Source organism: Oncorhynchus kisutch, linkage group LG18, assembly GCF_002021735.2.
Source record: "Oncorhynchus kisutch isolate 150728-3 linkage group LG18, Okis_V2, whole genome shotgun sequence".
Classification (NCBI taxonomy): Eukaryota; Metazoa; Chordata; class Actinopteri; order Salmoniformes; family Salmonidae; genus Oncorhynchus; species Oncorhynchus kisutch.
The window spans coordinates 6,680,823-6,708,655 of NC_034191.2; the positions used below are offsets into that span (position 1 = coordinate 6,680,823).

Below are 27,833 nucleotides of genomic sequence, written 5' to 3' on the forward strand. Positions count from 1 at the left end.
ATGTGGAAAAAGTCAAGGGGTGTTGAAAACGTTCTTATACGGCTCTGTAACTGCAGTTGGTGTTTACTACTGGTTTCAGAGCTGAGAGAAGTTGTTCGCCATGTTTTGTGTTTTTGCCAAGGGTTGTGCGACGTCACGCACCCAAGAAGGCTCAACCAATCACCCGACAGATATTATTGACTGCCTCCAGGGATAGACCCAATCCGGTGTTAGCTAGAACCTCGCGACTCTGCCCGCCTGTGGGGGTAAACAGCCTGTGGTTACCTAGGTTACCTCATCGGCTCACAGCAAAACACCTTTTCAAACACAATGTTCTTGTCGTCTGCTTGTTTTAGACAATTACAAAACTGAATTTTAGAATAAGGCTGTAACGTAACAAAATGGGAAGAAAAAAAATTCAGTGGTCTGAATATTTTCTTAACGCGCTTGTATTTGCTCTGGCTCTAATCAGCACTACTCCCTTATTCATCAACCTCACCTGCAGACAGACTCCCTAGAGATAACACTGTTAGAGAGACACAAGAACAGACAGAGAGGGAAAGAGAGGAGAGATGGAGGGACAAAGCACAGTAGAGGAGGGCTACACCCCAAATTAAACCCTATTCCCTATGTAGTGCACTACAAGATTACTTCACTACATATGGAATAGGGTGCCATTTGGGACTCATGTGAGTGTGACGAGAGATTAGTATTTTTTTATACCTTTATTTAACTAGGCAAGTCAGTTAAGAACAAATTATTATTCACAATGACGGGCTAGGAACAGTGGGCTAACCACCTTGTTCAGGGGAACAGTGGGTTAACCACCTTGTTCAGGGGAACAATGGGTTAACTGCCTGTTCAGGGGAACAATGGGTTAACTGCCTGTTCAGGGGAACAATGGGTTAACTGCCTGTTCAGGGGAACAATGGGTTAACTGCCTGTTCAGGGGAACAATGGGTTAACTGCCTGTTCAGGGGAACAATGGGTTAACTGCCTGTTCAGGGGAACAATGGGTTAACTGCCTGTTCAGGGGAACAATGGGTTAACTGCCTGTTCAGGGGAACAATGGGTTAACTGCCTGTTCAGGGGAACAATGGGTTAACTGCCTGTTCAGGGGAACAATGGGTTAACTGCCTGTTCAGGGGAACAGTGGGCTAACCACCTTGTTCAGGGGAACAGTGGGCTAACCACCTTGTTCGGGGGAACAGTGGGTTAACCGCCTTGTTCATGGGAACAGTGGGTTAACCACCTTGTTCAGGGGAACAGTGGGTAAACTGCCTTGTTCAGGGGAACAGTGGGCTAACCACCTTGTTCAGGGGAACAGTGGGTTAACTGCCTTGTTCAGGGGAACAGTGGGTTAACCACCTTGTTCAGGGGAACAGTGGGTTAACCACCTTGTTCAGGGGACCAGTGGGTTAACCACCTTGTTCAGGGGAACAGTGGGCTAACCACCTTGTTCAGGGGAACAGTGGGTTAACTGCCTTGTTCAGGGGAACAGTGGGTTAACTGCCTTGTTCAGGGGAACAGTGGGTTAACTGCCTTGTTCAGGGGAACAGTGGGTTAACTGCCTTGTTCAGGGGAACAGTGGGCTAACCACCTTGTTCAGGGGAACAGTGGGTTAACCACCTTGTTCAGGGGAACAGTGGGTTAACCACCTTGTTCAGGGGAACAGTGGGCTAACCACCTTGTTCAGGGGAACAGTAGGCTAACCACCTTGTTCAGGGGAACAGTGGGCTCAGGGGCAGAACGACAAATTTTTACCTGGTCAGCTCGGGGATTCGATCCAGCAACCTTTCGGTTACTGGCCCAACGCTCTAACCACTAGATAACCTGCCGTGTTGGTGACAAGAACACTGTGTCTTAACATGCTTGTTGAGCGGAGCGACACCGGGGAACCCAAGAGCAGACTCAGATGAGGAAACAGGGATGAAAATAACCAAAATATTTATTGTTACACAGGAAGATATGGAGTGCAGATCCGGGGAAGCTTGGATGAGTTGCAGAAAAAACAGATGTGGAGACTGAGGTTGGAGTTGGCTGAGTAGAATAGGGTAAACATGTCATGAGGGGAATCCAAGGTAGTGGTGGTGAGATTGCTAACAGTGAGGTTTGGAAACAGCGCCCCTTGTGCTCAGTGCCGGTATTACTGAATATCACTGTACGACACAAGGTCTAAAGGTATAAAGGTACGACAATCCGGACACCGCCCAAGCCCAGACAGCAGTCTGTTTCTGCCTGAGAATCATTTGCCTCTCAGTGCAACTAGCAGGCAGGTCAGAGGTCAACTGGTTAGACTGTCTCTGTCATCACAAACCCAGTCCTAATTATGTTTGACTCAACTCCTGGCTCACACGCACACACCTCACTTATCTTCTTGGCACACCAACACCCACCCAACCAACCAACCAGACACACACACACACACACACACACACACACACACACACACACACACACACACACACACACACACACACACACACACACACACACACACACACACACACACACACACACACATCAACTACGTTCCCGATGTGAAGAAATATAGTCCTTCGGAGAAGACCAGTGTAAAGTACCTGCTCCGGTCATAGGGTGAAGGACTTAGAGAATTACTGCCAACTGTGAGATGTCTCAACGACACTATTATGGATCTAAAAACAAGAAATTGTCCTTTACTGAGGTGGTGCGGGTGTTTGATGAATTTACAGCGTTGTGTTACTGTGTTGTGCAAATGGTTGGAGTAATTATGTTACTATGCATGGAACTGGTTTAAACTGTTTGGCTAAGGTATCTAAGACACACACACGCACGCACGCACACACACACACACACACACACACACACACACACACACACACACACACACACCATTGTCTCAGACACACACTGAGATGGAGGAAATCTAGGACACCCAAAGGTAATTAGAGCTGCTAACTGTAAATGAACAGAAAATTATTTTTTTTAAATGCAAAGGGATATTCGATTTTAACCATGTATCAGGTGACAAGGATGTTTTTTTTTCTATTAAAAATGGTGTGTATGTTTGTGTGGTTCAGTTGTACTGTCATTGTAGTTGGGGAGACATAGTGTGTTCTCTCTCTTAAAATAAATAAATCTGACCCTCGCCCACCGCAAGTCACATTTATTGAAATAGAAAGTCATACTTTCAATATATTACGCTACTGCGCAACTTATTCCAAAAGGTTAGAGTTATTACACATGAAAGACTGATCCCTGATAACCTCCCTGATAACCTCAGATTGCTGCTGGTAACTACGTCTGATTGGACTCAACATGGCCGCCCAGTATTTTATTTATAAATCCTAACACAAACAATCCCTGTTTTTGTTGTTGTTTCTTTATTAAATGGAGAGTGAGGTATTCAGATTCACGGTTATATTGTTAATAATATATATATTATTAATATAATATAAAGCACATCCACTGTTCCATTGTAGTCTTTATAATCAAATAAAACAAGTTATAGCACAAGGACAGTCTACGTAAACAGCATCTGACCAAATTACGTGACATTTGAGTTGATTCTTACAGTCAATAGCTATTAGCCAGGCATCTTGGGTAATCCAGGGATTAATGATTGTGACCTCTCTGGATCAGATCCTCTAGTGGGAATGTGTGGATTGAAGTAGGCTCACTGTGGAGATCAATAGGCTACAGTATCATGTTCACATTGTCCTCGTGGGAGCAGTCTAAATGACTGGTCTATACGATCTGCAGCTTGTGGCTGTCTGAGAGTCCACAGCTGGCCTTGTGTTCATTGAAGAGGTTGACCAGGGATTCCATATAGAGGCCATGATAATGGTCCACCTCCTCCTGAGTGGGAGAAGGCCTCTTTGGCACTGGGATAGGACTACCCACTACAGTGGTGACCGGACAGTGGTTAGGCATCCATTACCAGTGTTCACCTACAAACATCTCATGATCTTCTTAAAGAGTTGTTGGAACCTCCAGCCCACACTGCCTTCTGAGAAGATCACCTGGTGGAACATATTGTTCTCCCCATATGAGTAAACGGGAACCAGGTTAGCCCCAAACTCCAGGGCCACCCGGACGAAGCCTTTCCTCTGTTTCATAACCAGTGTTGACCCCAGGCAGGCTCAACAGCGACTCAGCAGCGCCCCCTATCACTATCACCACCGCATTGCCTTGTCCACTTTTAGACAGAAGGTGTTTGAGACTAGGCTTGCTGACTGGACAACAACCTGTGGCCATGGCATATTCCCTGTAGAGGGGGGATCTTGAAGAGGCCCCCCAGGATGCAGAGGCAGGAGCGCACCCCAGGAAAGAGGTCCATAAAGCCACAGGCCTCGGTGTTAAACGAGGCAAAGGCTCCGATACTGAACACCCCATGAGGGTGACACCCTAAAATGTAGTTCTCGTTCGGGTTCAACTCCGCCGTTTTCACTAACTTCATGGGGAAGTAGTCCCTCACGTGATTCCACACTTTCCAGTTTCTCACAAATGCACTTCTCCTACCTCCTCTTTTCAGGTGTGTGCCAGTCCGTCAACTGCCACACGAAGTAGAGAACAGGCAGCGGCCCCAGACAGGTCAACAGAAGGTACATCATCAATCCAATACAAGCCGGACCGAACAGGACAAAGCTACATAAACATTTCAGAAAACTGATATTCTCCAGGAACTTCTTGCGTTGACTCTTTTCCTGCTTCATCCCTGCAACCTTTTCTGCAGTTCCCCCCCCCCCCCAAAAGTGTTTATTAGCGTGACTCCACGAACAAGAACAACTGTCTGGAGAGCACTAGTACCCTGCATGGACGTACTTTGATCACGGATCAACTGAGGCTTTAGAGGATAACGATTACTTCCACTCATCCAGACACTTTGACACACTGGCGAGCTGGAGAGACAGCCCGGTCTCATAGACTGCTCCACAGAACCTGGAGACAGCTCGGTCTCATAGACTGCTCCACAGAACCTGGGGAGACAGCCCGGTCTCATAGACCGCTCCACAGAACCTGGAGAGACAGCCCGGTCTCATAGACTGCTCCACAGAACCTGGAGAGACAGCCCGGTCTCATAGACTGCTCCACAGAACCTGGAGAGACAGCCCGGTCTCATAGACTGCTCCACAGAACCTGGAGAGACAGCTCGGTCTCATAGACCGCTCCACAGAACCTGGAGAGACAGCCCGGTCTCATAGACCGCTCCACAGAACCTGGAGAGACAGCCCGGTCTCATAGACCGCTCCACAGAACCTGGAGAGACAGCCCGGTCTCATAGACCGCTCCACAGAACCTGGGGAGCCAGCCCGGTCTCATAGACTGCTCCACAGAACCTGGAGAGACAGCCCGGTCTCATAGACTGCTCCACAGAACCTGGGGAGACAGCCCGGTCTCATAGACTGCTCCATACACAAAGCTGTCATCAAGGCAAAGGGTGGCTATTTGAAAAATATCAACTATAAAAACATATTTAGATTTATTTAACACTTTTTTTGGTTACAACATGATCCCATATGTGCTATTTCATAGTTTAAATGTCTTCGCTATTATTCTACAACGTAGAAAATAGTAAAAACACAGAAAAACCCTTTAATAAGTAGGTGTTCTAAAACTTTTGACCGGCAGTGTACATACTACCTCAATTACTTCAACCCCTGCACATTGACCCTGTACCCCTGTATATAGTCTCATTATTGTTATTTTATTGTTGCTTTTTTTATTTTTTTATATATATATATATATATATATTTCTTTTTTTTAAACTTCAGTTAATTTAGTAAATACTTCAGCACTTAAAACTGCGTTGTTGGTTAAAGGCTTGTAAGCATTTCCCTGTTGTATTCAGCATGTGACATAAGATTAGATTTGAATTATTGTATCTAAACCGCTGTGAAATTATAATTTCAAGAACCAGAAATATTACATCTTCAGCTGGTTTTACAAAACATGCAAAAACACATCTACCGGTACAACTTCTTAGACTTGCTTTCAATGAGAACGACAGATCTATAACTCACTTTTCTATGTGAACTCGGTTCGTCACCCCCCAAAAAAGCAGCTTTAAAATAGAATATGCTGATTGATGGGGAATTATATAGTCCAGAAGAATGGGTCCAAGATCAGAGAGGGGAATATTTTATTAGCAGTCTACCGGTCCATGTCCTAGAGAGGGGCCAGTTTCTGTCCAGAGGATAGGGGGTCCATGTCCTAGAGAGGGGCCAGTTTCTGTCCAGAGGATAGGGGGCCCATGTCCTAGAGAGGGGCCAGTTTCTGTCCAGAGGATAGGGGGCCCATGTCCTAGAGAGGGGCCAGTTTCTGTCCAGAGGATTGGGACCACAACCAGAATAGCATTAGACTGGTGGCCAGTCACTGTTTAGCTACAACTTTCCTCACTCCTCATGCTCCCGTGGCACATGACACCAGAAGGAGTGGAAAGTACAGAAACGAGCCCCTCTCTAGGAATGTTATAGCTAAACAAAGCCTAGCAACCAGTCTAGGTAACCACAGCAACTGGCAGTCACCGGCGTGAGTGGGAATTGCATTCTCAAATTGATATGAATTAATTTCCATTCCATTGATAGAGAGACAACTCCTGGAAGAAAACAACCGGCAACTTCTAAAATGGGAAGAAAAAAAAGAGTTTAATCCACCCGTTTTTAAGTGAGTAGGATTGATTTGAGTCCATTTAAGTTTAAATCTTGCTGGTCACAGCTCCTCTGGTCACACAGGAAGGACAGTAATACTCCATGAGTGTGAACCTCCGGGCTGGAACACACAGGACTGACCGGGGTTTAAAAGTGAGGCCTTCTCTGCCTGGCAGTGTACTTTGTGTCAGCTCGGACTTCCCTGGAAAACAGAACACACCACAGAGAGGGAAAACTGTAAGAGACCAGCCTTTCTGTTACAGAGCCTGATGACTTCCTCCAAATGGGGTTGTAAACTATATGAACATCATAATGTTGACCTGTACAGGATCAGGATCCCTGCCCAAATGAGAGAGTAGCCAGGATCCCTGCCCAATGAGAGAGTAGCCAGGATCCCTGCCCAATGAGAGAGTAGCCAGGATCCCTGCCCAATGAGAGAGTAGCCAGGATCCCTGCCCAATGAGAGAGTAGCCAGGATCCCTGCCCAATGAGAGAGTAGCCAGGATCCCTGCCCAATGAGAGAGTAGCCAGGATCCCTGCCCAATGAGAGGGTAGGCAGAGGGGTACATACCTGCCCTGTCTTCTCCTCCTCTCCTTCTTCTCTAGGACCCAGTCTTTTCCCTTCTTTGCAGACTTGCCCTTCATGTTCTTAAAGCGAGATCTTTACAAAAGACAAACAGGAAATGACCACCAGTAGACACAGGAAGGGATTGAGACACCGCAGCTCTAAACAACCTGTAGTTATGTTTTTACATATTTCATCTTCAAATCGGCTCGGGAAATCTGAGGTTGGTCGATTTTCAACTCCGCCCCTATTGAAGATACAGTGGGATATTGGTCCTGTTGCACTTCTTAAGGCTTCCACTAGATGTCAACAGTCTTTAGAAACTTGTTTGAGGCTTCTACTGTAAAGTAGGGGCTCATAAGGGCTGTTTGAGTCAGTGGTCTGGCAGAGTGCCACAGGCTCGTGACGTGCGGTCATGAGAGAGTTAGCTCGCTTTCCATTGCATTTCTGAAGACAAAGGAATTCTCCGGTTGGAACATTATTGAAGATTTATGTTAAAAACATCCTAAAGATTGATTCTATACATCGTTTGACATGTTTCTACGGACTGTAACGGAACTTTTTGACATTTTGTCTGCTCCTAGTGAACGCGCTTTGTCACTTTTTAATAGTTTACAAAACGCGCAAACAAAAGTAGCTATTTGGACATAAATGGACATTATCGAACAAATTAAACATTTATTGCGGAACAGGGATTCCTGGGAGTGCATTCTGATGAAGATCAAAGTTAATATTTATAATGCTATTTCCGACTAATGTTGACTACACAACATGGCGGATATTTCTTTGGGCTCTGAGCGCCGTACTCAAGATTATTGCATGGTATGCTTTTTTTTTCTTTAAAAAAAATCTGACACAGCGGTTGCATTAAGGAGAGGTTTATCTAAAGTTCCATGTATAATAGCTGTATCTTTTATCAATGTTTATTATGAGTATTTCTGTGAATTGATGTGGCTCTCTGCAAAATCACTGCATGTTTTGGAACTACTGAACATAACACACCAAAGTAAAATGAGATTGTTGGATATAAATATGAACTTTATCGAACAAAATGTACATGTATTGTGTAACATGATGTCCTATGAGTGTCATCTGATGAAGATCATCAAAGGTTAGTGATTAATTTGATCTATATTACTGCTTTTTGTGACTTCTATCTTTGGCTGGAAAAAATGACTGTTTTTCTGTGACTTGGTGGTGACCTAACACAATCATTTGTGGTGCTTTCGCTGTAAAGCCTTTTTGAAATCAGACACTGTGGCTGGATTAACGAGAATTTTATCTTTAAAATGGTGTAAAATACTTATATGCTTGAGGAATTTTAATTATTAGATTTTTTTGTTGTTTTCAATTTGGCGCCCTGCACTTTCACTGGCTGTTGGCGGGGTGGGACGCTTACCGTCCCGAATATCCCAGAGAGGTTAAGTGTGTTACCCAGTCGAGACACAGAAAAACTATTTGGACGAGCAAGTGGACACAATTCAGGCTGAGTTTCCCCATATCTCCATCTGCTACATCACGTGATGTCAGAGGGCGGAAAAGCTGCCCAGGCAGTAACTGTAGTCAGGCAGGAAGACAGCCCTCTGTCTCTCTGGGAGATGAGCCTGGCCTGACGACAAGACCTGTCCAAATGCCATCTAACCCAACTATGTTAATGCATTGATTAATGAGTCTTCTCATTAGCATAAATGGTGGTAAACAGTCACTACAACACTTCTAAAGTTGAGGATGTTATTTCTTTACCTCTGTCCTGTGAATTGGACTTGATTTGGGACGTCCCTGTCCACTGTCTCTGACACGAGCCCCTGAAACACAGGGACCACAAACCATCAGCGTTCAGCATTGAAGACAACAGTCTCTACAAATGAACCCTTATTCTTTTCCTCACCTTGGGTAGGGTTCCTGAAAACCCAGCGAACAGACACAGGAAGAACCTGATGGGGGAAAAAATAAAAAAATCAGAGAAGAATGTCAGTTTTAGTCATTTAGCAGCCACTCTTATCCAGAGAGACTTACAGTTAAGAGCATTCATCTTAAAGTAACTAGGTGGGGACAACCACGTATCACAGTCATAGTAAGTAAAACCATTCCTCAATAAAATAGTTCCCTAGCAGTCAGTAGTGTGAGTGTGAGTGTGAGTGCCAGAAAGACATGGGTTTGTGTGTGTGTGTTTCTAGTATGACCACCAACTGATGACCATAGAAATAGAATCTGACATCATTGACTCATTATATATTTATGCCATCATTGACGCACTATGACATTATTCCATCTTTGACTCATTATCTCATTATGACATCATTATCTCATTATGACATCACTGACTTAACAGGAGAGGCCCATTCTATTGCTTAAATTTCTATGGTGACTACCAAACCAGGTTGGGCCGCTGGGCGGGGGGAGACTCACTTTTTGGCCTTGGTGCTGTTAGGATAGTCCACCACCATGCCTCCACTGAAGCCTGCCTTCATGGCCTGGGATGTAATCAGTTCCAGCTGCACACAGTCAAGTCTATTATTCATTTGCACAGCACAGACTGAAACACACTGAAACGCTGGCTGGCAGGTTCACCTCTCAATATTAACAAGAGTAAAATATTAAAGTAACAAAGGTGTCCTAAAATAGAACATTTAGTATGAATATATATAGAAGGAAGACCGTCAACAACAGTACACAGATGAGAAGAGCGACTACAGGTCAGGAGTGGATATCCGGTGTCACGGAGTGTGTCGGCATGTTTCTGTAGAGACTAACTTTAATAAACTATTTTCATATCACTGTACCTGCTCAGAGTTCTCTGGGTAAAGCTGAAACACTGCACGGGCTCCTCTTGACTAAAAAGATATGGGACAATAACACAAGTAGTTAGATTGGACCGAGGTCACTAGGGATCTCACCAGGGAGGAGGAGTTAGATTGGACAGAGGTCACTAGGGATCTCACCAGGGAGGAGTTAGATTGGACAGAGGTCACTAGGGATCTCACCAGGGAGGAGGAGTTAGATTGGACAGAGGTCACTAGGGATCTCACCAGGGAGGAGGAGTTAGATTGGACAGAGGTCACTAGGGATCTCACCAGGGAGGAGTTAGATTGGACCGAGGTCACTAGGGATCTCACCAGGGAGGAGGAGTTAGATTGGACAGAGGTCACTAGGGATCTCACCAGGGAGGAGGAGTTAGATTGGACAGAGGTCACTAGGGATCTCACCAGGGAGGAGTTAGATTGGACCGAGGTCACTAGGGATCTCACCAGGGAGGAGGAGTTAGATTGGTAGGGATCTCACCAGGGAGAAGTTAGATTGGACCGAGGTCACTAGGGATCTCACCAGGGAGGAGTTAGATTGGACCGAGGTCACTAGGGATCTCACCAGGGAGGAGGAGTTAGATTGGTAGGGATCTCACCAGGGAGAAGTTAGATTGGACAGAGGTCACTAGGGATCTCACCAGGGAGGAGGAGTTAGATTGGTAGGGATCTCACCAGGGAGGAGGAGTTAGATTGGTAGGGATCTCACCAGGGAGGAGGAGTTAGATTGGTAGGGATCTCACCAGGGAGAAGTTAGATTGGACAGAGGTCACTAGGGATCTCACCAGGGAGGAGTAGAGTGTACTGAAGAAGGTGTAGAGCCTCTTGGGGGGGCTGTGAGTCTTTTTGTCAGCATTGCAGAGCCACTGGAGAGCAGAAATACTGAGGGATGAGACAAAGAGGTAGGGGAGGACACAGGCGATAGGTAGAAAGAGAAGGATGGAGACAGTCAGAGACATTACTAACTCAGTCTTGACAAGTCCATCAATAGTAATTTCTCAGTAGAGAACTCCGGTCTCTCTTAGAGGACAGGAAGGACAAGCTCTTTACCTGATGCAGCCATCAAAGGTCCCAGGCCTGAAGGGCAATCCCTCCCCCATATCCCCCAACACAAGGTCTCCCTCCACCTCCCGATCCAGCGCTACATCTAGAGACAAGGACACAGCACTGGTCAACAGCGGAGCACAACAAACAAATATTGACTGCTATATTTCAGGTTGCTGATCCATCTCTAAATATGAATGCAATATTTTTGCACCAGGAATGACACTAATGGCTGTGCTGACGCCCACTCAACCACACTTACCCAACATGGCTGTGCTGATGTCCACTCCAACCCAGAAATGTCCCTCCTCTGACAGGTAGTCCCCACTTAGCCCGGAGCCACACCTGATGGGACAAGTTATAAAGACACATTCAGTCTAAAGTAGTTTTGATGTTGTTTTGTTCACCTACCGAGACTCATTACATTAATGAGAGCCCTCAGCAGTCCCCTTGCTTGTACACATACCCTACATCAAGCAGGAAACAGGGCTGGTCCTCAGGCAGGTTCAGCAGCTCCACAGCTCTCTCAGACATCTGGCTCTGGATCTCAATCATCCGAGAACTGGAAATCAACGAGGAAATTATTGAACAGCTGATTACTTAGCTACCCTTGAATCATATTACATTCTACTGTCTCAAAGAGATTCCATCAAGGACAGCCTCTGGTCAGTATGTAAATGGTAAAAATGCAACGATTTGTATTCAAACACAGCGATTCGTATTATGCAGCCCATTGGAGGTCATTATCAAACCCCGAACTCACTTCTGAGAATATTTCTTGGCCTCCTCTTCGTTATAGAACTGCAGAACGAGTAGAAATCAAAACAACATGAAGTAAGTGCTGCGTGCAGGTAAACACAAGATGTGTCGCGGAAATGTTGTCCACATAATGAACTAAACATAACTAGTCACTTGCTAGGTAGGTATTTTGGAACAGATCACTAGCTAACTAACTTAGCAAACGTGTGTTTTCTTACAGTTATTGCGGCTAACGTTAGCTAGCTCTCGTCTGTCTTAAAAAACAAAAATACCATACTAACAATTTCAGGCGGAGCCATATGCTCGGGTCTTCGACAACTTGAGGCCATGTCTAATTTTGTTTACTACAAGATATATACGAATGATCGATTTAAACCAAAAAAACTTAAACGTTTTTATGATGTCTGGCTACAGCTGAGGCTCCACATGTGAGTGTGACGTAGTATTTCAGCGACAAGGAAAGGGCCACGTAATTTAAAGAGACAGCCGCGTAGTTGGGGAAAAACAATACGAAAACAAAAAACAAAAACGAAACGACTTCAACAACCAAAACGGAATTTTGAATGAAATGCATATCTAAACACAATTTTAAAGCATACGAAAAAATAATTTGCACAAGACCATCACATCAGAAGAGGAAGAGGCGTAAATTGAGAACGTTCAAACCCTAATTCCTCGTATATGATTGGATGACAGAATACGTTTTGTGACCACATCCCAGTTGTATATTCTCTCATTGGTCTGCTACACATTTTACCGGATCCCACCCCTGTCTTCTTCGTTTCTGTCATTTCTCCATGGCCGCTGTACCTGCTGCTACGGGAGAATGGCGGAGGTCAGTCGGAGATTGGGGAGCGGAGTTTACAGATTTTCAGCTTTCAGAAACGCACCGACTCACTCCATCCCCTGCGCCGAAGATCGACCACACGAAACGATGTCAGTAGCAGCAGCAGCAGCCTCTATAATTGGAGCCAGAACCTTTAAAGCCAAGGTAACCGGACAAGGGATTTACGAATGTCACCCGGTGTCAACAAGGGACAGTCAGGCGAGTTCCTGGGAACCTGAACGTAACAACCTCAAAGAGAAGGCACAGGAATGCATGGCGACAGAACACATTCATCAAATACTTTCTAGGCTAAAACATGAGAACAGACTGGGGTATGGGACATTACTTTGGTCAAGTCGTGATTTGCTTTTATTAGACATTAATGCTAAACCCGCTATCATATTAGCAACTGTTCAGGATAGTGAGCTTAGACGGTCACCATTGTACCTGTGGCCCAGTGTACAGCCTCTGTCCAAGGGTAACCTAGTAACAGTGCACAGGATGATGTGTTGGAATAGCAGAGGTGTTGTCATGGCCACCTTACACCCTGAAATCTTTGGGTCACCTCAGCAGCTCCAAGCATTCAGCACGGTCATGCTGGCAGAGCAGCAATCAGGCCGGTTTCGACCTCACCCAGAGGTCCTGTACTCCACCAGGACTTACAGCTGGAGGAGCAAAAACAACCAGTCAGACTTCCCGCCTCTTCACAGGAGTAGGACGGCCTACTACGACATCCTCCGAGTGTCCCCAAGCGCCACCCAATCCCAAATAAAAACAGCATATTATAAGCAGTCGTTCATCTACCACCCAGACAAGAACCCCGACAACGAGGAAGCCACCCAGCGTTTCTCTGAGATCACCGAGGCCTATAGCGTGCTGGGGAGCATGGCCCTGAGGAGGAAGTACGACCGCGGCATCCTCAGTGGGTCAGACATCCGGGGGGCAGGGCGACCCTCGGACCGGGAGGCCACCTCCAGCAACAGAGCCTCTGGCCCACAGCAGCATCAACAACAGCAGAGATCCCGACGGTTCTCCAACGTTGGAGGGAAAGCCATGTTTGACTTTGATGCCTTCTTCCAGGCTCACTATGGAGAGCAGCTGCAGAGGGAGAAGGAGCTGAGGGCCAGAAGGGCCCAGTACCAGCAGAAACAGCAGCAGGATTATAAGCAGTGGAAGCTGGGGAAGATGTTGGAGATTACTGTAGGGGTGCTGCTGGCCATGGGAGGAGTCATCTTCTTCAGTATCACCAGGTCCTGACTGTAGGGGTGCTGCTGGCCATGGGAGGAGTCATCTTCTTCAGTATCACCAGGTCCTGACTGTAGGGGTGCTGCTGGCCATGGGAGGAGTCATCTTCTTCAGTATCACCAGGTCCTGACTGTAGGGGTGCTGCTGGCCATGGGAGGAGTCATCTTCTTCAGTATCACCAGGTCCTGACTGTAGAAATAAACCTGTCCCTACCTGTTGAGGTTCTGTCTTTGGACAAGTGGTTGCTTGAAGTGTTTCACAAGGTTTCAATTTCTCTCTCTTCCCAGGTTATTTTCACAATAAACCGTTGAGCAGACAGTGATGTCGTTACTGGGCCCTACTCTCCACAGTGTCATTATCAGGACTGATACCAGACTTTAGCCTACTTCCTTTCTACACAAATGATTATAGCCACACATACATGGCCGAGCTCTTCTAAAAACTCAAACGACAGTTGTTTTATACAGAGATGGTTTAGTTAAGCAGGATCCCCATTAGCTGTTGCACATGCAGCAGCTCCTCTTCCTGGGGTCCACACATTTACATGGACCTTTTAGTGATTTAGCAGACTCTCCTATCCAGAGTGACTCACATTCACCTTAAGATAGCTAGGTGAGACAATGACATGTCACAGGCATAGTAAGTACACGTTTCCTCAATGAAGTAGGAGGTGGTGGGGGGTTTATTTACAATACTCTGAAGTGGTAGGGTTTCAGGTGCTTTCGGAAGATGGGAAGGGACTCTACTGTCCTTGCTTCAGAGGGAAGATGGACAGGGACTCTACTGTCCTAGCTTCAGGGGGAAGATGGACAGGGACTCTACTGTCCTAGCTTCAGGGGGAAGATGGACAGGGACTCTACTGTCCTAGCTTCAGGGGGAAGATGGACAGGGACACTGCTGTCCTAGCATCAGGGGGAAGATGGGCAGGGACACTGCTGTCCTAGCATCAGGGGGAAGATGGGCAGGGACTCTGCTGTCCTAGTTTCAGGGGGAAGATGGGAAGGGACTCTGCTGTCCTAGTTTCAGGGGGAAGATGGGCAGGGACTCTGCTGTCCTAGATTCAGGGGGAAGATGGGAAGGGACTCTACTGTCCTAGCTTCAGGGGAAGATGGGCAGGGACTCTACTGTCCTAGCTTCAGGGGAAGATGGACAGGGACTCTACTGTCCTAGCTTCAGGGGGAAGATGGACAGGGACTCTGCTGTCCTAGTTTCAGGGGGAAGATGGGCAGGGACTCTACTGTCCTAGCTTCAGGGGGAAGATGGGCAGGGACTCTACTGTCCTAGCCTCAGGGGAAGATGGGGAGGGACTCTACTGTCCTAGCTTCAGGGGGAAGATGGGCAGGGACTCTACTGTCCTAGCCTCAGGGGAAGATGGGGAGGGACTCTACTGTCCTAGCCTCAGGAGGAAGATGGGAAGGGACTCTACTGTCCTAGCCTCAGGGGGAAGATGGGAAGGGAATCTACTGTCCTAGCCTCAGGGGAAGATGGTTCTACATTGGGTCGCCAGGACAGAGAAGAGCCTGGACTGGGTTGCAAAACACAAAACATAAAATACATGACAGAGTACAGAACATTTACTTTATATACAAGAACAACAAGATGATAATAATACATTGAATATAAAATAGTAAATTATAATGACACAACTGAATTGCGGTTGTTTCTAGAGATCTGGGAGGATGACTTCATCCCTGTTTCTATTGGTTCAGTCAGATACAGTGAATAGAGGTCTGATACTCAGCACTCGTTTAGAATATAGCTATTGTACAGTTTGGCCAGGGACTACAGTGTTGTAAGGACTGTGGAATATACAGTAGGTCATTTCTATTTTATTTATTTATTTAACCTCTGTAGTAGTACTGTAGTCTCTACCTCTGTAGTAGTACAGTAGTATCTGAAATGCAGAGGAGGCTTCTGAGGGGAGGACGGCTCATAATAACGTCTGGAATGGAGTCTGTGGAATGGTATCAACCACATGGAAACCATGTGTTTAATACCATTCCACTCGTTCCGCTCCAGCCATTACCACGAGCCCATCCTCCCCAATTAACGTGCCACCAACCTCCTGTGCTCAAATCCCAGACAAGTGTATGCTGGGATGTTATTACTGTGAGGTGGCAGGTACCCTAGTGGTTAGAGCATTGGACCAGTAACCCAAAGGTTGTTGGATCGAATCCCTGTGCTGAAAAGGTTAAAAAAATGTTTTTTAAATCTGTCATTTTACCCCTGAACAAGGCAGTTAACCCACTGATCCCCTGAACAAGGCAGGTTAACCCACTGATCCGCTGAACAAGGCAGTTAACCCACTGTTCCCCTGAACAAGGCAGTTAACCCACTGTTCCCCTGAACAAGGCAGTTAACCCCACTGTTCCCCTGAACAAGGCAGTTAACCCACTGTTCCCCTGAACAAGACAGTTAACCCACTGTTCCCCTGAACAAGACAGTTAACCCACTGTTCCCCTGAACAAGGCAGTTAACCCACTGTTCCCCTGAACAAGACAGTTAACCCACTGTTCCCCTGAACAGGACAGTTAACCCACTGTTCCCCTGAACAAGACAGTTAACCCACTGTTCCCCGGTAGGCCGTCATTGTAAATAAGAATTAGTTCTTGCCTGGTTGCCGGACTTGCCTGGTTAAATAAAATGTTAAATACAATAGGCCTAGAAGACCAGTCAATAAGCATAGCTTTTGTCCACTAGAGGGCACTGTTCTCCATCAGTTCAAAAAACAAGCCTTTTCTCATGGACTTTTACTGAGTAGTGTTCAAATCAATATGTTGTGTTGTGATATAAGGGCATTGGTGCTAGATCAAATGTCTCGTGGGTTGCTTAGAAACAGAAGACATGACAGGGCCGTTGTAACAGTTTTCTCACGTGTTTTATTCACAGAAATATAGAAAAGGACTACGTGAAGTACATCACTTTGTACAAAATTTCACAGACTCTTCAAAACTCAGCCGGACAACAGAAAACCACCAGCATTAAGAGGAAACCAGTCCGTCACTAGCCTCTGATATGTGAACACGTCTGCTGTGACTCGCCGGTGACACTGAGCACAATGGAGAATGACGTCAAATTTTAAATTCGATAGGAAACAGTCACGTACAACGGGCTGAGGAATACTCTTGAAAAATACCATTTGAATTGTACCTGCTGTCAGTCGGACTATAGGGAAACAGGCGTCGTAGCCATAACGACCACGCTAGACAGGACAGGAAGTACAGCATTTTCTAATTACAAAATGCTGTTTCAATAACAACCTATTGTCGATTCAGCCTCCGGGGGGGAAACTACCACCAGACCATCTGAACCGTTCTAGGTCCCTCCCACTAGAGTTCACCAGCAGGTCGCACACACAACAAGGCAGCGATGCCGTTACGTAGCACTAAGACCCCAAAACTATGTTCATCAAGTCCCCCAAACTACGTTCATCAAGTCCCCCAAACTACGTTCATCAAGTCCCCCAAACTACGGTCGTCAAGTCCCCCAAACTACATTCATCAAGTCCCCCAAACTACATTCATCAAGTCCCCCAAACTACATTCATCAAGTCCCCCAAACTATGTTCATCAAGTCCCCCAAACTATGTTCATCAAGTCCCCCAAACTATGTTCATCAAGTCCCCCAAACTACGGTCGTCAAGTCCCCCAACCATCTCACAAAGAGGAAGTCCAGGGACCAGGTTCAGGAAACACAACTGTAGCACATCAAACATCACAAACATCAGTCTTCAGGCTGTACATCACATCAGATATTAGTCAAACCTAGAACAACCCTCCCTCCCCTCAGGTTCTGTTGTTTTCATACTGTAGCTTACAACTATAACTGCCACAGATGTTCACCATCGCTTGGCTCTCAGACGGTTGTCTTGTAGGCGCTTGCCATCGTATAGGGGCTCCTGAGTGGTGCAGCGGTCTAAGACACTGCCTCAGTGCAAGAGGCATCACTACAGTCCCTGGTTCGAATCATAGGCTACATCACATCTGACTGTGATCGGGAGTCCCATAGGGCGGCCCATAATTGGCCCAGCGTCGTCCAGGTTTGGCCTGATTTAGGGCCGTCATTGTAAATAAGAATTTGTTCTTAACTGATTTGCCTTGTTAAATAAAACGTAAAAGAAAACAATACAATATAACACTTGTGTCAAAGTGTAAAATACCCAACTTATATTCTGCATTGTCCCCAACACAACAGTCCATATACGCCTGGAACCAAAACATGGCCTGGTTTCTTCCTAGGTTCTGGCCTTTCTAGGGAGTTTTTCCTAGCCACCGTGCTTCTACACCTGCATTGCTTGCTGTTTGAGGGTTTAGGCTGGGTTTCTGTACAGCACTTTGAGACATCAGCTGATGTACGAAGGGCTATATAAATACATTTGATTTGATTTGATTATTATGCATTGAATTTGACTGGAATACAGGAGCAGCCTTCGCTGTGAAAGTGTTGCCAGCTGCTATGTGACTGGATTACAGGAGCAGCCTTCGCTGTGAAAGTGTTGCCAGCTGCTATGTGACTGGATTACAGGAGCAGCCTTCGCTGTGAAAGTGTTGCCAGCTGCCCCTTGTTGATATGTGAGTGGGATTACAGGAGCAGCCTTCGCTGTGAAAGTGTTGCCAGCTGCTATGTGACTGGATTACAGGAGCAGCCTTCGCTGTGAAAGTGTTGCCAGCTGCCCCTTGTTGATATGTGAGGGGGAATGCTGAGCAGGGTTCTGCTAGTGGGATCAAGTTTTCCAGTCAATTCAGGAAGTATTGGAAATTCTCTTTAATGTTTTTGTTTTTAATAAGAGGGACAACTTGGAATTAGAATCAGGATTCTGAATGAACTGGAATTTCAAAGGGAATTGACCTCCAACCCTGCATGTTTTTATCCCTCTGACCTGATGTCATCACGACCCATGAGACGGCCACAGTTGGTCACAGTCATATCAGGTCAAAGGTCCTTCGTGACTGACAGGCACTAAGATCTTTTGACACTAAGATAATATCCATCTCTCAAATAACACTAACACAGCCTTACCATTCTTTTTTGTTGTTGTTGTGGCAAAGCTATAAGAGAAGAAACAGGGCTGTACTTGTAATTTCCCTTGGGGACAGTGAGGATATCTGGGACAGACTACAAACAGCTTCACAAACATTAGAGAGATGCTCAGGAGGCCTGGGGAGGAAAACCATTTATTTAGGGTCGCTTCACCTCTTGATCACTTAGCAGGGCGGTGACAGAGGCGTTGTTCTTAGGGAACTGTGGGTAGGGAGGACAGGAAGTGGTGTTCTTAGGGAACTGTGGGTAGGGAGGACAGGAAGTGGGGTTCTTAGGGAACTGTGGATAGGGGGGACAGGAAGTGGTGTTCTTAGGGAACTGTGGGTAGGGGGGACAGGAAGTGGTGTTCTTAGGGAACTGTGGGTGGGGAGGACAGGAAGTGGTGTTCTTAGGGAACTGTGGGTAGGGCGGACAGGAAGTGGGGTTCTTAGGGAACTGTGGGTAGGGAGGACAGGAAGTTGTGTTCTTAGGGAACTGTGGGTAGGGAGGACAGGAAGTGGGGTTCTTAGGGAACTGTGGATAGGGGGGACAGGAAGTGGTGTTCTTAGGGAACTGTGGGTAGGGAGGACAGGAAGTGGTGTTCTTAGGGAACTGTGGGTAGGGAGGACAGGAAGTGGGGTTCTTAGGGAACTGTGGGTAGGCAGGACAGGAAGTGGTGTTCTTAGGGAACTGTGGGTAGGGAGGACAGGAAGTGGGGTTCTTAGGGAACTGTGGATAGGGGGGACAGGAAGTGGTGTTCTTAGGGAACTGTGGGTAGGGGGGACAGGAAGTGGTGTTCTTAGGGAACTGTGGGTGGGGAGGACAGGAAGTGGTGTTCTTAGGGAACTGTGGGTAGGGAGGACAGGAAGTGGGGTTCTTAGGGAACTGTGGGTAGGGAGGACAGGAAGTGGTGTTCTTAGGGAACTGTGGGTGGGGAGGACAGGAAGTGGTGTTCTTAGGGAACTGTGGGTAGGGAGGACAGGAAGTGGGGTTCTTAGGGAACTGTGGGTAGGGAGGACAGGAAGTGGTGTTCTTAGGGAACTGTGGGTAGGGAGGACAGGAAGTGGTGTTCTTAGGGAACTGTGGGTAGGGAGGACAGGAAGTGGTGTTCTTAGGGAACTGTGGGTAGGGGGGACAGGAAGTGGTGTTCTTAGGGAACTGTGGGTAGGGGGGGCAGGAAGTGGTGTTCTTAGGGAACTGTGGATAGGGGGGACAGGAAGTGGTGTTCTTAGGGAACTGTGGGTAGGGGGGACAGGAAGTGGTGTTCTTAGGGAACTGTGGGTAGGGAGGACAGGAAGTGGTGTTCTTAGGGAACTGTGGGTAGGGGGGACAGGACGGTGTTCTTAGGGAACTGTGGGTAGGGAGGACAGGAAGTGGTGTTCTTAGGGAACTGTGGGTGGGGAGGACAGGAAGTGGTGTTCTTAGGGATATATTTAAATGTCAGCTGATGATGAGGGTGGCCAAAGAGCCAACATACTGGCATACAGTCTAATACGCTTCCTTGTCACATTGGAGAAACAGCACATCTCTTGGAAAACAAACAAGAAAGTGATCCATGTCCATCCACACACAGCACTCCCCAGTCATCCATGGCCTTTCACCTATTGGGTCCAAATCCCTGCACTTCCTGTGTCTCAGCCAATGAGAGCTCCCGGGTTTGGTTGTGCCCAGTTTCAGTAGAAGGAGTACTGGTTCTCCACAGCTCTGGCCCTGCGTGTTCCGTCTGTCTCCTGGTAGTCCTCCGAGGCACCACTAGAGGGATCTAACAGACGTTCTGAGCTGTTGCTCCTGCTAACCAGCCCTCCTCCTTCTTCTCCTCCTCCTCCTCCTCCTCCGCTGCCTGGCTCACCACGGGAGAGGGAAGGAAGAGCGGTTGGTGAGGATGAGGAGCTGGAGGAGAGCTGAGTGTCGGAGGGGGGCCCTGCTGGCTGTGAGACCCCAGTGAGGTGAAGGGTTGGCTGGGCTGGGTCAGTACGGCAGCCTTGGTCCCTGGGTGGGGTTGGGAGCTGAGGCACGGTCACATCTGTGTGAGAGCAATAGAGAGAGACGGGATATCTGTCTGTAAGAAAAGAGAAGTGTTTTTAGAGGCCTGATACAGTTAATTTTATAAACGTATCTTTCATTACAACCTGTTGTATTCGGCGTATGTGACAAATCAAATTTGATTTGATTTGATTTGACCTACGATCACCTCGCTTGGTGGGACGACAACAACAACAACAACAACAACAGCAGTGACACTGATAAAGACATGGCTGAGCAGCGTGTATGAATAAAGCCTTTTACACAGTGTGTCTGTGTAGACCCAGGGCCTGGGGGGAAACAGAGGGTCTCTTTGTGAGTGTTGGGTTGGGGCTGGAGCCTGTATGCAAAAACCAGTGTGGTATAATCACACCCCTCTCTCTCTCTCTCTCTCTCTCTCTCTCTCTCTCTCTCTCTCCCCCCCCCCCCTCTCTCTCTCTCCCCCCCTCTCTCTTCCCTGTCTCTCCCTGTCTCTCCCCCTCTCTCCCCTGTCTCTCCCTGTCTTCCCCCTGCCTCTCTCTGTCTCTCCCCTGTCCCCCCCCCCTCTCTCTCTCTCCCACTCTCTCTCCCTGTCTCCCCCCCCTCTCTCTCTCTCTCCCTGTCTTCCCCCTGCCTCTCTCTGCCTCTCCCCTGTCTCCCCCCTCTCTCTCTCTCTACCTCTCTCCCACTCTCTCTCCCTGTCTCCCCCACTCTCTCTCTCTCTACCTCTCTCTCTCCCCCTGCCTCTCCCTGTCTCTCCCCTGTCTCCCCCCCCCTCTCTCTCTCTACCTCTCTCTCTCCCACTCTCTCTCCCTGTCTCCCCCCCCCCCTCTCTCTCTCTACCTCTCTCTCTCCCCCTGCCTCTCCCTGTCTCTCCCCTGTCCCCCCCCCCTGTTTCTCTCTCTATCTCCCCCTCTCTCTCCCCCCCCCTCTCTCTCTCTCTCTCTACCTCTCCCTCTCCCCCTCTCTCTCCCTGTCTTCCCCCTGCCTCTCTCTGTCTCTCCCCTGTCCCCCCCCTCTCGCTCTCTCTACGTCTCTCTCTCCCTGCCTCTCCCGGTCTCTCCCCTGTCCCCCCCCCTCTCTCTCTCTACCTCTCTCTCTCCCACTCTCTCTCCCTGTCTCCCCCCCCTCTCTCTCTCTACCTCTCTCTCTCCCCCTGCCTCTCCCTGTCTCTCCCCTGTCCCCCCCCCCTGTTTCTCTCTCTATCTCCCCCTCTCTCCCCCCCCCCCTCTCTCTCTCTCTCTCTCTACCTCTCCCTCTCCCCCTCTCTCTCCCTGTCTTCCCCCTGCCTCTCTCTGTCTCTCCCCTGTCCCCCCCCCCTCTCTCTCTCGCTCTCTCTACGTCTCTCTATCCCACTCTCTCTCCCTGCCTCTCCCTGTCTCTCCCCTGTCCCCCCCCCTCTCTCTCTCTACCTCTCTCTCTCCCACTCTCTCTCCCTGTCTCCCCCCCTCTCTCTCTCTCTCTCTACCTCTCTCTCCCCCTGCCTCTCCCTGTCTCTCCCCTGTCCCCCCCCTCTCTCTCTCTACCTCTCTCTCTCCCTGTCTCCCCCCCCTCTCTCTCTCTCTCCCTGTCTTCCCCCTGCCTCTCTCTGCCTCTCCCCTGTCTCCCCCCTCTCTCTCTCTACCTCTCTCTCTCCCACTCTCTCTCCCTGTCCCCCCCCCCCTCTCTCTCTCTCTACCTCTCTCTCTCCCCCTGCCTCTCCCTGTCTCTCCCCTGTCCCCCCCCCCCTTCTCCCCCTACTCCCCCTCTCTCCCCCCCCCCCTCTCTCTCTCTCTACCTCTCTCTCTCCCACTCTCTCTCCCTGTCCCCCCCCCTCTCTCTCTCTCTCTCTACCTCTCTCTCTCCCCCTGCCTCTCCATGTCTCTCCCCTGTCTCCCCCCCCTCTCTCTCTCTACCTCTCTCACTCCCCCTGCCTCTCCCTGTCTCTCCCCTGTCCCCCCCCCCCCCTCTTTCTCTCTCTATCTCCCCCCCCCCCCCCCCCTCTCTCTCGCTCTCTCTCTCTCTACCTCTCTCTCTCCCACTCTCTCTCCCTGTCTCCCCCTGCCTCTCCCTGTCTCTCCCCCTGCCTCTCCCCTCTCCTCTTGCACAGGAGGGCATTCATCCCTTGCCAGGTGAGGGTGTGGGCAAGTTCACTGCGTGTCTGTGTTGGCTTCCTCATTTTAAGGACTAACCCGTAGTTAAACCATTTAAGACTGGTCATCCCACTGAAAGGTGGTTTTTATTTTTTCTCTCCAAGTGATTCACGGGACTTAAGCACCCAGCGATGTTGGTGTTGTTTACAGGCAGACGTTAGAGAGTTTGAGAGGCTGTCATCTTCAATAACAAGAGTCATGTTTAGGGGTGTGTGTGTGTGGTTTGGGCGTACCTGTGTGTGTGTGTGTGTGTGTGTGGTTTGGGCATACCTGTGTGTGTGTGGTTTGGGCGTATCTGTGGGTGTGTGGTTTGGGCGTACCTGTGTGTGTGTGTGTGGTTTGGGCGTACCTGTGGGGGTGTGTGTGTGTGTGTGTGGTTTGGGCGTACCTGTGTGTGTGTGTGGTTTGGCCGTACCTGTGGGGGTGTGTGTGTGTGTGTGTGTGTGTGTGGTTTGGCCGTACCTGTGGGGGGGGGGGGGGGGGGGGGGTTGGCCGTACCTGTGGGGGTGTGTGTGTGTGTGGTTTGGGCGTACCTGTGGGGGTATGTGGTTTGGAAGTACCTGTAGGTGTGTGTGTGTGTGTGTGTGGTTTGGGAGTACCTGTGGGTGTGTGTGTGGTTTGGCCGTACCTGTGGGGGGGGGGGGGGGTGTGTGTGGTTTGGCCGTACCTGTGGGGGTGTGTGTGTGTGTGGTTTGGGCGTACCTGTGGGGGTATGTGGTTTGGAAGTACCTGTAGGTGTGTGTGTGGTTTGGGAGTACCTGTGGGTGTGTGTGTGTGGTTTGGCCGTACCTGTGGGGGTGTGTGTGGTTTGGGCGTACCTGTGGGGGGGGGTGTGTGGTTTGGCCGTACCTGTGGGGGTGTGTGTGTGTGTGGTTTGGGCGTACCTGTGGGGGTATGTGGTTTGGAAGTACCTGTAGGTGTGTGTGTGTGTGGTTTGGGAGTACCTGTGGGTGTGTGTGTGTGGTTTGGGCGTACCTGTGGGGGTGTGTGTGTGTGTGGTTTGGGCGTACCTGTGGGGGTATGTGGTTTGGAAGTACCTGTAGGTGTGTGTGTGTGTGTGGTTTGGGAGTACCTGTGGGTGTGTGTGGTTTGGCCGTACCTGTGGGGGTGTGTGTGGTTTGGGCGTACCTGTGGGGGGGTGTGTGTGTGGTTTGGGCGTACTTGTGGGGGTGTGTGTGGTTTGGGCGTACCTGTGTGTGTGTGTGTGTGGTTTGGCCATACCTGTGGGGGTGTGTGGTTTGGCCATACCTGTGGGGGTGTGTGTGTGTGTGGTTTGGGCGTACCTGTGGGGGTATGTGGTTTGGAAGTACCTGTAGGTGTGTGTGTGTGTGTGGTTTGGGCGTACCTGTGTGTGTGTGTGTGTGGTTTGGCCGTACCTGTGGGGGTATGTGGTTTGGAAGTACCTGTAGGTGTGTGTGTGTGTGTGGTTTGGGAGTACCTGTGGGTGTGTGTGTGGTTTGGCCGTACCTGTGGGGGGGGGGGGTTGGCCGAACCTGTGGGGGTGTGTGTGTGTGTGGTTTGGGCGTACCTGTGGGGGTATGTGGTTTGGAAGTACCTGTAGGTGTGTGTGTGGTTTGGGAGTACCTGTGGGTGTGTGTGTGTGGTTTGGCCGTACCTGTGGGGGTGTGTGTGGTTTGGGCGTACCTGTGGGGGGGTGTGTGTGGTTTGGCCGTACCTGTGGGGGTGTGTGTGTGGTTTGGGCGTACCTGTGGGGGTATGTGGTTTGGAAGTACCTGTAGGTGTGTGTGTGTGTGTGGTTTGGGAGTACCTGTGGGTGTGTGTGGTTTGGGCGTACCTGTGGGGGTATGTGGTTTGGAAGTACCTGTAGGTGTGTGTGTGTGTGTGGTTTGGGAGTACCTGTGGGTGTGTGTGTGTGGTTTGGCCGTACCTGTGGGGGTGTGTGTGTGGTTTGGCCGTACCTGTGGGGGTGTGTGTGGTTTGGGCGTACCTGTGGGGGGGTGTGTGTGTGGTTTGGGCGTACTTGTGGGGGTGTGTGTGGTTTGGGCGTACCTGTGTGTGTGTGTGTGTGTGTGGTTTGGCCATACCTGTGGGGGTGTGTGGTTTGGCCATACCTGTGGGGGTGTGTGGTTTGGCCGTACCTGTGGGGGTGTGTGTGTGGTTTGGGCGTACCTGTGGGGGTATGTGGTTTGGAAGTACCTGTAGGTGTGTGTGTGTGTGTGGTTTGGGAGTACCTGTGGGTGTGTGTGTGTGGTTTGGCCGTACCTGTGGGGGTGTGTGTGTGTGTGGTTTGGGCGTACCTGTGGGGGTATGTGGTTTGGAAGTACCTGTAGGTGTGTGTGTGTGTGGTTTGGGAGTACCTGTGGGTGTGTGTGTGTGGTTTGGCCGTACCTGTGGGGGTGTGTGTGGTTTGGGCGTACCTGTGGGGGGGTGTGTGTGTGGTTTGGGCGTACTTGTGGGGGTGTGTGTGGTTTGGGCGTACCTGTGTGTGTGTGTGTGTGTGTGGTTTGGCCATACCTGTGGGGGTGTGTGGTTTGGCCATACCTGTGGGGGTGTGTGGTTTGGCCACACCTGGGGGTTTGTGTGGTTTGGCCATACCTGTGGGGGTGTGTGTGTGTGTGTGTTGGGCGTACCTGTGGGGGTGTGTGTGTGTGTGTGTTGGGCGTACCTGTGGGGGTACCCTGTACTTGTACGTAGGAACGCAGTGTGATGTCAGCGGAGCCCCCCGACTCCAGAGGGATGGGGTGGGCATGGAAGTGCCTGAGCATATCTGACACGGTGTGGAACCACAGATGATGAACATGACACTGACCGTTACCATTCACCGACAGACGCAGGTGCTGGGGGGCAGAGAGAGGAGGAGAGAGAGGGGGGAAGGAGGGAGGGAGGGAGGGAGAGAAAGAGGGAGAGAGGGAGAGGGAGAAAGAGGGAGAGAGGGAGGGAGGGGGAGGGAGGGGAGAAAGAGAGAGAGGGAATTATGAGTAATATACACTGCGTACATCAAACATTAGGAACAGCTTCCTAATAATGAGTTGTCTCCTCCCTCAGAACACCTTCCTAATAATGAGTTGTCTCCTCCCTCAGAACACCTTCCTAATAATGAGTTGTCTCCTCCCTCAGAACACCTTCCTAATAATGAGTTGTCTCCTCCCTCAGAACACCTTCCTAATAATGAGTTGTCTCCTCCCTCAGAACACCTTCCTAATAATGAGTTGTCTCCTCCCTCAGAACACCTTCCTAATAATGAGTTGTCTCCTCCCTCAGAACACCTTCCTAATAATGAGTTGTCTCCTCCCTCAGAACACCTTCCTAATAATGAGTTGTCTCCTTCAATTCATCGGGGTCATGAACTCTACAAGGTGTCTAAAGCGTTCCACAGGGATGCTGGTCCATGTTGACTCTACAAGGTGTCTAAAGCATTCCACAGGGATGCTGGCCCATGTTGACTCTACAAGGTGTCTAAAGCGTTCCACAGGGATGCTGGTCCATGTTGACTCTACAAGGTGTCTAAAGCCTTCCACAGGGATGCTGGACCATGTTGACTCTACAAGGTGTTGAAAGCGTTCCACAGGGATGCTGGCCCATGTTGACTCTACAAGGTGTCTAAAGCGTTCCACAGGGATGCTGGTCCATGTTGACTCCAATGCTCCCCACAGTTGTCTAGTTAGCTGGATGTCCTTTGGGTAGTGGACCATTCTTGATACAACACGGGAAACATTCACACACAGATACACAACTCAAACCGGTGTGCTGGTACTACCATACCCTGTTCAAAGACGCGTAAATATGTTGTCTTGCCTCATTCACCCTCTGAGTGGCACAAATACACAATCCATGTCTCAATTGTCTCAAGGCTTAAACATCCTTCTTTGACCCTGTCTCCACCCTTGATCTACACTGATTGAAGTGGATTTAACAGGTGACATCAATAAGGGGTCATAGTTTTCACCTGGATTCACTTGGTCAGTCTGTGTCATGGAAAGAGCAGGTGTTCCTAATGTTTTGTAGACTCAGTATATAGTTTCACTTCTAACACTGTACATTGAGAGAGATTGAAAGAGACAGAGAGAGACAGAGAGAGAGAGAGAGACAGAGAGAGACAGAGAGAGCGAGAGAGAGAGAGAGAGAGAGAGAGAGCGAGAGACAGAGAGAGACAGAGAGAGACAGAGAGAGACAGACAGAAAGAGAGACAGAGAGAGACAGACAGAGAGAGAGACAGAGAGAGAGACAGAGAGAGAGAGAGACAGAGAGAGAGAGACAGAGAGAGAGACAGAGAGAGAGAGAGAGACAGAGAGAGAGAGAGAGAGAGAGAGAGACAGAGAGAGAGAGAGAGACAGAGAGAGAGAGATAGAGAGGGGGGGCAGAGAAAGAGAGGGGGAGACAGAGAAAGAGACCACTGTGACTGACCCAAACTTAAGGAAAGCTTTGACTATGTACAGACTCAGAGAGAGGCCGCCGTAGGAAGACCTGGCTCTCAAGGGAAGACAGGCTATGTGCACACTGCTTACAAAATGAGGTGGAAACTGAGCTGCACTTCCTAACCTAATGCCAAATGTATGACCATATTAGAGACACATATTTCCCTCAGGTTACACAGATCCACAAAGAATTAGAAAACAAACCCAAACAGGACATAATGCTGAACTGTCGGAGGAGAGTCACAGAATGCCAAGACTGACACCGGAGGAGAGTCACAGAATGCCAAGACTGACACTGGAGGAGAGTCACAGAATGCCAAGACTGACACTGGAGGAGAGTCACAGAATGCCAAGACTGACACCGGAGGAGAGTCACAGAATGCCAAGACTGACACTGGAGGAGAGTCACAGAATGCCAAGACTGACACCGGAGGAGAGTCACAGAATGCCAAGA

The 27,833-nt window shown here is 49.0% G+C and overlaps 3 protein-coding genes and 1 pseudogene across 5 annotated transcripts in view; 1 reads left to right on the plus strand and 3 right to left on the minus strand.

The window, feature by feature from the left end:
- Positions 1 to 3,708: 3,708 nt before the first annotated feature.
- On the minus strand, positions 3,709 to 5,430 carry LOC109883859 (diacylglycerol O-acyltransferase 2 pseudogene; annotated as a pseudogene).
- A 656-nt stretch (positions 5,431 to 6,086) lies between these two features.
- Positions 6,087 to 12,412, minus strand: bud23 (BUD23 rRNA methyltransferase and ribosome maturation factor). The gene is made up of 12 exons (XM_020475876.2): positions 12,062 to 12,412; positions 11,785 to 11,822; positions 11,488 to 11,583; positions 11,284 to 11,366; positions 11,028 to 11,124; positions 10,763 to 10,859; positions 9,960 to 10,010; positions 9,586 to 9,671; positions 9,065 to 9,110; positions 8,920 to 8,981; positions 7,183 to 7,272; positions 6,087 to 6,813 (listed from the first exon to the last, which is right to left on the minus strand). Exons 1-12 carry the CDS (start codon positions 12,107 to 12,109, stop codon positions 6,759 to 6,761), a joined length of 849 nt encoding a protein of 282 aa, XP_020331465.1. The 5' UTR covers positions 12,110 to 12,412; the 3' UTR covers positions 6,087 to 6,758.
- A 117-nt stretch (positions 12,413 to 12,529) lies between these two features.
- dnajc30b (DnaJ (Hsp40) homolog, subfamily C, member 30b) lies at positions 12,530 to 14,181 on the plus strand. 2 transcript variants are annotated; one of them, XM_031795436.1, is made up of 3 exons: positions 12,530 to 13,812; positions 13,872 to 13,974; positions 14,034 to 14,181. In XM_031795436.1, exons 1-2 carry the CDS (start codon positions 12,607 to 12,609, stop codon positions 13,920 to 13,922), a joined length of 1,257 nt encoding a protein of 418 aa, XP_031651296.1. In that variant the 5' UTR covers positions 12,530 to 12,606; the 3' UTR covers positions 13,923 to 13,974; positions 14,034 to 14,181. The 2 variants fall into 2 exon arrangements, with proteins under 2 accessions (XP_031651296.1, XP_031651295.1); XM_031795435.1 differs by having other exon boundaries at positions 12,530 to 13,915.
- A 2,529-nt stretch (positions 14,182 to 16,710) lies between these two features.
- LOC109883857 (SH2B adapter protein 2) overlaps positions 16,711 to 27,833 on the minus strand; it is a 62,017-nt gene continuing 50,894 nt past the window's right edge. For both annotated transcript variants that reach the window (XM_031795488.1, XM_031795486.1), the window contains exons 8-9: positions 25,630 to 25,801; positions 16,711 to 20,929 (exon numbers count right to left, since the gene is read on the minus strand). In XM_031795488.1, the coding sequence (XP_031651348.1) occupies positions 20,544 to 20,929; positions 25,630 to 25,801 (558 nt within the window). In that variant the 3' untranslated portion in view covers positions 16,711 to 20,543. The remainder of the gene's footprint in view (positions 20,930 to 25,629; positions 25,802 to 27,833) is intronic.